Source organism: Salvelinus namaycush, chromosome 3 (assembly GCF_016432855.1).
Source record: "Salvelinus namaycush isolate Seneca chromosome 3, SaNama_1.0, whole genome shotgun sequence".
Classification (NCBI taxonomy): Eukaryota; Metazoa; Chordata; class Actinopteri; order Salmoniformes; family Salmonidae; genus Salvelinus; species Salvelinus namaycush.
The window spans coordinates 92,658,545-92,666,890 of NC_052309.1; the positions used below are offsets into that span (position 1 = coordinate 92,658,545).

The 8,346-nt window shown below is 42.9% G+C and overlaps 1 protein-coding gene across 1 annotated transcript; it reads right to left on the reverse strand.

Moving 5' to 3' along the window:
• Window positions 1-1,413: 1,413 nt before the first annotated feature.
• noxo1a (NADPH oxidase organizer 1a) lies at window positions 1,414-6,370 on the reverse strand. The gene is made up of 8 exons (XM_038987681.1): window positions 6,244-6,370; window positions 5,925-6,005; window positions 5,734-5,806; window positions 5,441-5,624; window positions 5,090-5,277; window positions 4,797-4,907; window positions 4,412-4,529; window positions 1,414-3,166 (listed from the first exon to the last, which is right to left on the reverse strand). The coding sequence occupies exons 1-8, from the start codon at window positions 6,307-6,309 to the stop codon at window positions 2,380-2,382; spliced, it is 1,608 nt and encodes a 535-aa protein (XP_038843609.1). The 5' UTR covers window positions 6,310-6,370; the 3' UTR covers window positions 1,414-2,379.
• Between the last annotated feature and the right edge of the window lie 1,976 nt (window positions 6,371-8,346).

An 8,346-nucleotide genomic window follows, 5' to 3' on the forward strand; every position in this document is an offset into this window, starting at 1 on the left:
TGTTTTTTCATATTCATTTGAACCATCAATCAATATGTTCATGTAATAGAGTATGTTTGAATGCTTAACATAAAATTCCCATAGGAGCATAAACCAGTTCACTGGCTTATACTGTTAGAGCTCTCCCTGAGTCCACTGGCTTATACTGTTAGAGCTCTCCCTGAGTCCACTGGCTTATACTGTTAGAGCTCTCCCCGAGTCCACTGGCTTATACTGTTAGAGCTCTCCCTGAGTCCACTGGCTTATACTGTTAGAGCTCTCCCTGAGTCCACTGGCTTATACTGTTAGAGCTCTCCCTGAGTCCACTGGCTTATACTGTTAGAGCTCTCCCTGAGTCCACTGGCTTATACTGTTAGAGCTCTCCCTGAGTCCACTGGCTTATACTGTTAGAGCTCTCCCTGAGTTCACTGGTTTATACTGTTAGAGCTCTCCCTGAGTCCACTGGTTTATACTGTTAGAGCTCTCCCTGAGTTCACTGGCTTATACTGTTAGAGCTCTCCCTGAGTCCACTGGCTTATACTGTTAGAGCTCTCCCTGAGTTCACTGGCTTATACTGTTAGTGCTCTCCCTGAGTCCACTGGCTTATACTGTTAGAGCTCTCCCTGAGTCCACTGGCTTATACTGTTAGAGCTCTCCCTGAGTCCACTGGCTTATACTGTTAGAGCTCTCCCCGAGTCCACTGGCTTATACTGTTAGAGCTCTCCCCGAGTCCACTGGCTTATACTGTTAGAGCTCTCCCTGAGTCCACTGGCTTATACTGTTAGAGCTCTCCCTAAAATGTGACAGAAATACACAGGGTGACAATCTGCTGGTCCAGCCTGTTAAGTCTGGGGTGAAAAGGTCAAGCCTACATTCCTTAACCACATTATTAGACTAGTCCAGCCTGTTAAGCATATTGTCACCTGTGTATTTCTGTCACATTTTATTTAAGTCTGTGATCTCTGGTATAAGCCAGTGGACTCAGGGAGAGCTCCAACAGTATAAGCCAGTGGACTCAGGGAGAGCTCTAACAGTATAAGCCAGTGAACTCAGGGAGAGCTCTAACAGTATAAACCAGTGGACTCAGGGAGAGCTCTAACAGTATAAACCAGTGGACTCAGGGAGAGCTCTAACAGTATAAGCCAGTGAACTCAGGGAGAGCTCTAACAGTATAAACCAGTGGACTCAGGGAGAGCTCTAACAGTATAAACCAGTGGACTCAGGGAGAGCTCTAACAGTATAAGAGTATGATTCATAGTAAGCTAGTGGTGGATAGAAATGGTGACTCCAAGACAGAAAGTGGGTGCTTTGCTATGGATGAAAAGAGATGGAACCAGTGTTATCTGTAGGGCTCTCGGCGTATGCCACACACTCACAACATCCTGTTACGTTTAAATCAGCAGATTTTCTCCATTCAAAGAGGCGGACAAGTTATTTTAGTATGATATTTTAGAATTTATTGCAGTTTGCAGTACAACATGATTTGGAATCAACTATAGTTGCTAGTTATTTTAGTATTAGAATTTGTTGCAGTTTGCAGTACAACATGATTTGGAATCAACTATAGTTGCTAGTTATTTTAGTATTAGAATTTGTTGCAGTTTGCAGTACAATATGATATGGAATCAACCATAGTTGCTAATAACAGTTTTCCAGTATGGAAAAATAGAGATCCCTAGATTAAAAGGCCATACTATGAAAACACATTTTTGGATTTAACAGAAGGCACTAATTCATGACAATCACAGAAATGTTTTCTTGTTTTCTATCAAGCCTATCTAAATTGCTACTGAATATTTATTTACACCAGTATAAAACCTGACTTTTCACATTAAGAAAAATTCTTCATTAAAACAGGAACGTAAACAAATGACAGTAAACCCCCAACCTTAATATTTGTTCATCCACAAAATGAATCCTGAATTAACAGACAGCATTTAAAATAATGTCTACAATGCAGTTATCAGTATCCATCTGCAGGTGCATGGAAGTAGGCCTGACGAACAGAGCAAGAAGTAAACTTCCACATTAAAAAAATAAAGACTCAATATGTGACTCAGAGTATTACAGTAACATATGATTCTTCCTCTCATATCACAACTCATGGTTACATGACCAGCCCCAAGGCAGTTAAACACTTGTAAACCATGTCACAGTGTAATCATGTTCAGGTAACTTCATAACGGATACGTCTCAGTCTGTCTTCTGGGCTTCTAGTACAGTGACTTTCTGTGCTAAAGCCTTTGGATTCTTCCTGGAACCCATCAAGACACCACACCACAAGTCCTGGCCACAACCCAGTCTTCACCCTCGGTTTTAAAAGGCTAAGGAGGAACTGGCTACCCATGACTCACCAGTGGGTCTGGACCCACCACCATTTAGGGTCAACACTGCTCCAATTTAGCGGCTCAGTATCACAGCAGGCGCTGGCGACAGCTTGGCTTTGGAGGCGTTCTTGCGCGTGACGGTAGTGCAGCGCGTCAGGATCTCCTGCGCCCTGGGCCTGGGGGGCACCTTGGGGGTGGTGGGGGCCATCTTGAACAGGTTTGGGTCAGATCTTCCGTGGACCATCCTCCCCTCCGACACGCCGCTGTTGGGGTTGAGGCGGTCGGCCACCACCATGGGTGGCGGTGTGCGGGCGCGCCGGAGACGCTCGTCCATGTCGGCGTGGCTCAGGTTGAGCGACAAGCTGCAGGACGACGAACTGAGGTCGTCGCTGAAGCTGAAGTCGCTGCCCTCGCTTCCCATGCTGCCCTCGCTTCCCATGCTGCCCTCGCTTCCCATGCTGCCCTTGCTGCCAGCGAGGCTGCGCTTGTGTCTATCCACCTCCCCGTCCACCTCCACCATGACAGTAGGTGTTGGAGTGCCCTTGCTAGGGTATGCCAGGGCGGGGGTGGTGACCATCACAGGTGAAGGGCTAGGCCGAGGCACAGATAGAACATTAAAAGAATGAGACTTGAGCTTGTCGGTAGGCTTGAGCTGATTTGGTGTGGAAGGACTGGAGCCGGGCAGCTGCAGGAGGTTGCCTTGGGAACGACTGCGCTCGTGGGAGTGTCCGGCCAGCGTGTGGTCAGAGCTGGAGCCGTGGACCTGCAGCTGGGCCAGGTTGAGAGCCGCCAGGCGGACACGAGGGTTGTTGTAGGGCTGCAGGTACATGGCAGGTACGTAGCCGGTCTTGCCATTGTATCTGTCAAGAGGAGAAAGAAGAAGTGAGAAATTGGAAACTGACATGAGTTTGGATTTCATATCAGAAATCCCAATGTTGTCAAAGCCTTGGGACAATATGTTATCCTAGGTAATGATAGACGACAAGTCTGTGGCCTTTGTACACATTTGTCTGTCTAGCTTTCACTTAAATTGACAAGTCAATGGCCGTGTCCGAAATATGGCTTGGCTACTACTTAAACTACATACTGTGTACTAATCTTACTACATACTATTTTGAACATACTGTTTAGTAATAAGGTATGCAGTAAAAAACAAATTCAGAACTTGAGATTATAACCCACTGGGCAAAAACTGATTGAATCAGTGTTGTTTCCATGTAATTCCATGTGATGACGTTCAATCAACATGGAAAACTGATTGGATTTGAAAAAAGTCAACGTAGGGGAATTTTGTATTTTTTTCACCCAACGTTTAACCATTTTTTGTTGAATTCACATTAGATGACAAATCAACCAAATGTAAATCAAAACTAGACGTTGAACTGACGTCTGGAAGGTTCTATCTGCATTTTTGTCAAAATGTAGTTATTGACATATCCTTGTTCTGTTCAATGTTCTCTACGTATATAGTACTCTAAATACCCCCATTAATGTTGTGAAGTTCAAATGAATAAAATATAAAAATTGCTGATACTATTCAAACCAATGAGGGTTCGGGACATTAAAGCCAATTATCAAATAATACTTTTGCAGATAGAACCTTATTGGCTATTTGGACACGGCCATTGTCAAGAGAATCTTTGGATTTGATTCAGTGAAAAGATAACAGCTAAGTAATTCAGTCATCCATCAACTTCCAAGGGGAAGCTACCAACTGTTTTCTAATGATAGGGGCGGAACACGCTGAGAGGTTGTCTCAAAAGAGCATTGAGCAGACAATGGCTCAGCTATCTCTGGTATTGGGTTCTTCAGAATCAACTAATGATGACTTGTGATGTAGTGAGATAATTACAGCGTTGTTGTTTCTGCATGATATCTGATGGACGGGCAATGATACTCTGCATGCCTGTCTGCACCATGACTTTCAATTCCCATTCACTTCCTATTCTCTCAATGCATTTGCTGTCATCTGACCATAGAATTAGTATGAGTTGTAATCATTTTGATTCCATGGTTCTGACAGTCTGGAAGTCATGCTTCTCTTTTACAGCTATAGCTACTGTATTCTCTCTGTTTAGTCAGACAGGTGTTGTTCAGTAACATACCTGATCAGCCACCAGCCATTGTCAGACTTCTGCAGGACTTCCACCACTGAGCCAATGTCCACAGACACCTCGTCTCCATTTGTGGCTTTGTAGCTTCTGACAGCACTGTACAGCACACCTATTTGTGGGCGATTCAGAATGTTAGGATAGGTGCAACATCAATATATGGCAATATACTGTCAGTGGTGGTCCACACCTTGCAGTACATGCACAGTACAGTATTTGCAGTGTATATGTCTTGACGCTGGTGCATCAGCTATATGTGAATGTTTTATATATTTGTTGATGTGAACATTTTTGCACACAGTACCCCTGATGATCCCCTCCCAGTCTATAGAAAACATAAATACATATGTGTAAGGGATAAGAGATGATGGTCTCTTACTTTCTCCATAGGACCCGTCACTATCGTCCTCCTCATCCCCCTCTACCTTCTCCAGGTATGGAGCAGGGAACCAGGCCATACGCTTGTCCTCATTCTCCACCAGCCACCAGCCTGGGAGCAGAGGGAGAGGGGTTAGACTGGTGATGGACATTTATGATCAGCTCTCTCAAACCCATTACATGTCACAGAATCAATACATTCATGCAGAGATTAAAAGTGATGCGATTTTACATGTTCATTACAAAGGAAAATACGTGCGCATTATACTTTACGGAAGGCAGACGTTCTCTCACCTGCTTTGTCTTTGATGAGCACGTCCAAGTTTTCGTCCACGGCCACTTTGAACGGCCGGTTCTTGGTGTCTTTGGTCTCATAGGGTGCCATGCACCGGTATGCCTCTGTTACGAACGGCTGCGTAACGTTGCCAATGTTGACACTCTTGTCATGTCCAGCGGAATCCTCTGAAGGCATGATCATGATACTGAGGAAGGAAGTCACATTGTAAATGTATGACTATTTATTGTACTGAATTAAATCACCAAAACATAACGGGACACTGGGTTTGAAATCGATCCACTTGTGCGTAATGCTCAGGACACAGTGGTATTCCCTAAGCAATGTGCGTAATTCTCACTATAATCTACCTATTCTTGGCAAACTCTGGCTGTAGATCTTGGTCCTTCGGGTGGAAGTACCGGATGAGTTCAGGACACTGTGAGACTCGCGGGTCACAGCTGAGGAGCTCGCTGCAGTATTTCTCCAAAAACTTGAGCTGGACCACCGACTTGCTTGGACCATTATTCTTTGTGTTAATCTTCATCCTCCAGTCTGATGAAGGAATATACGACGATTACTAATGAATTACTTATTAGTTAATAAAGGATACAAATGATAGACATCAACCGGCAACGTGATATTAAAAGTAAAACAGGCTTACCTCGAAATCTAGGAATAATTCTGTCCGATTTTTTAAGTGGGTTCGCAGGTGGGAATTTCTTCTTCATTTGTTCCTGTTTTGGATAAATAGTTTGACATAAGTAAGAAAAGCATGGCTACATATTATATTTTGCATTTATGTAGCCTACATTAGATCAGACAATTTGAACTGTAGTTGATGATGTAACTTACATTAAGTGTCTTGAAGTCCTTGAAGGTTCTGTAAACAATGATGTCATTCTGATCTGACCAAAGCACCGATGTCATGTACATCTGGACATTTGAAATAAGTTATAAATATCAATTAAATCTTTGGTATAAATCATTTCTGCCAAATTCAAAAATAAAATGTTTTAATTAATTGGACTTCACAAAATACAGCAAACAAGAATGAACAATTTTCGGGAAATTATTAATTAACAGGCATAAAAAAATAGTTGTACATCTCATGCAGAAATCTGGAATAATATCCCATAACAGCAGTAGTATTACATGCATCAAGTATCCATACTTTGCTTTTCTCCTTGTGCATCACTCCAATCAATCGGACATTAACCGGATACCGTTGCTCCTCCATGTTAGTCAGTAAAAAGCCTAGATGCGTAAAGTCCTATGGAGATGTGTATTCTTAACTAACTGACTGGATCTCAAATGGTCAACAGGTTAATATATCTCTCCGAGTAAGAAGGCGTGGCAGTAGAGGCACGTAAGCAAACAAATAGGAGGACAATATTTGCGTCACGTGAGCAGCTCCGGCTGTAGTGGCGCAAGTGGGGGAAGTACACTGTTGCAACCGATGTATCATTATTTCAGTGGCGACCCATCATTCAGGGCAGGTGGGGGCAGACCCTGTTTCGAGCCCCATCTGTTAAGCCAAAAAAATAAGATGTTGTTGCCTGTGTTACATATTAATACCAAAATAACATGCGTCACATATCAGTTTGCAAACAAATAAAATAATAATTGAGTTAATAAAGCCACATACAAACATGGTCTCTTTTTTGCTTTCTTGAGTAAGGCAGCTCCAAAATGTAGGTGTTTCATCCTAGCTCAGTGCTTTCTGTGGTGGTGGGGCAGCCAGCAGAAAATACAGCGCGTAGGGGTTGGTAATGTTCTCTATATGCGCCGTGATTGGCTCAGTGTTCTGTCACTCATGGGGACACTACCTCACCACAAATTCTAAGGGGAGAGCTTGAAAATTCAAGCACCTTGGGTGCTGCCATAGAGTTACATTAGAAGTGCCCATTCAAGAAGGTTCAAGGTCATTGGCCACAGATAAAATTACATTAAATCACATTATATGTACTGTAGCTTTGATTGGACTAATCATGTCAACATCATACCTTCAAAATCTTAGCTAGCAAGCTAGAAGTCATCATGAATAAACTTGACAATCTACTGGTAAATCCTTTTCAATCATTGTCATATGAAGAGAAATTATAGATAAAACGTATCATGCTCATAAACATTACACAAAAAGTTGGAAATAGCAAATTCAACAATGAGTGGTTTGGAAGGAATCAGTGGCGGCTAACTGCAAGCGTTGCAAAGCAATTACTAGCCTGCTATTCAGTAGAGTGGGTGTGTGGTCTAAGTCTTGGTCATTCATGCTGTTAATCTAGCATGACTTCTGCCGCATTCAAAACACCTGGAAACTCGGAACTGGGAAATCTCAGACTTCAGTGAGTTCAAGACAACTAGGAACTAAAACAAAAAGAGCTCTTATTGGGAAAATACGTTTTGAACGGTCATCCAACTCAGAATTCCAAGTCGGGAACTCGGGTCTCTTTCTAGACCTGAAGATCACTGACGTCATGATTCAACCTTGTTTTTTTCAGAGGTCCCAGTTGTCTTGAAAGCACCATAAATCCAGAGAATGCCAGACTTTGATGACAACATTTGCCCACAAGGACCGCCATGCCACCTTCCTGTTACAGGCACGCTCAGCATCTCTCTGGAGATATTGCATTTATTGCTTTTACTGAGCTTTGATGACATGTCATTTTATTACTTGTGATAAAGTAGTAGTCGTTTTATTACAGTAGACAGGCCCACCTCTTCTCTATTCAGTGAAACACAACAGCTACAACAGCCTTATAAAATAAGCACAGAATAAAAACAGTTCCGCCGTTAACTGCCTGTTTTTGGAACCTCATTTCTTCCTAGCCTATACTGGGTTAACCTTTGGACTCATATCCCAGGGATTACACTGATTCATGTTGTGCCCATTCCTTATTAATCTGGTGTGAAATGGAAATGTTTTTTTTTGCATATCCTACAGAGAATGGGGTCACAGCCAGGGATCAGCTTTATTGACGGCAACACTGGAGCAACTAGGGTTACGTGCTTTGCTCAAGGACAAATTGATAGATTTTTCACCTATTTGGCTCAGCAACTCATACTAGCAATCTTTCGGTTACTGGCCCAATGCTCTAATGCCTCGATCACACCGACAGCATCTTTGCAGTTTGGTACACCAAAGGTACATTAATTTCCCCTGGAACGCTGCAGTGCGTTCTGTGTGGTGCAAACTTTGGATTTATCGAAAGACGGCCTGACAGAAGTGGTAGCAGAAGGTGAATGTTGAACTTTTGTTGAACACATATCCAAATGA

What these genes read in the sequence shown, in the direction of transcription:
- noxo1a (XM_038987681.1), bottom strand. Translation starts at nt 6,309, where the DNA reads ATGGAGGAGCAACGGTATCCGGTTAATGTCCGATTGATTGGAGTGATG. An exon ending in AGGACTTCAAGACACTTAAT is followed by an intron (nt 5,807 to 5,924) that starts GTAAGTTACATC and finishes TATCCAAAACAG; the next exon opens with GAACAAATGAAGAAGAAATT. An exon ending in CCAGAGTTTGCCAAGAATAG is followed by an intron (nt 5,278 to 5,440) that starts GTAGATTATAGT and finishes TTCCTTCCTCAG; the next exon opens with TATCATGATCATGCCTTCAG.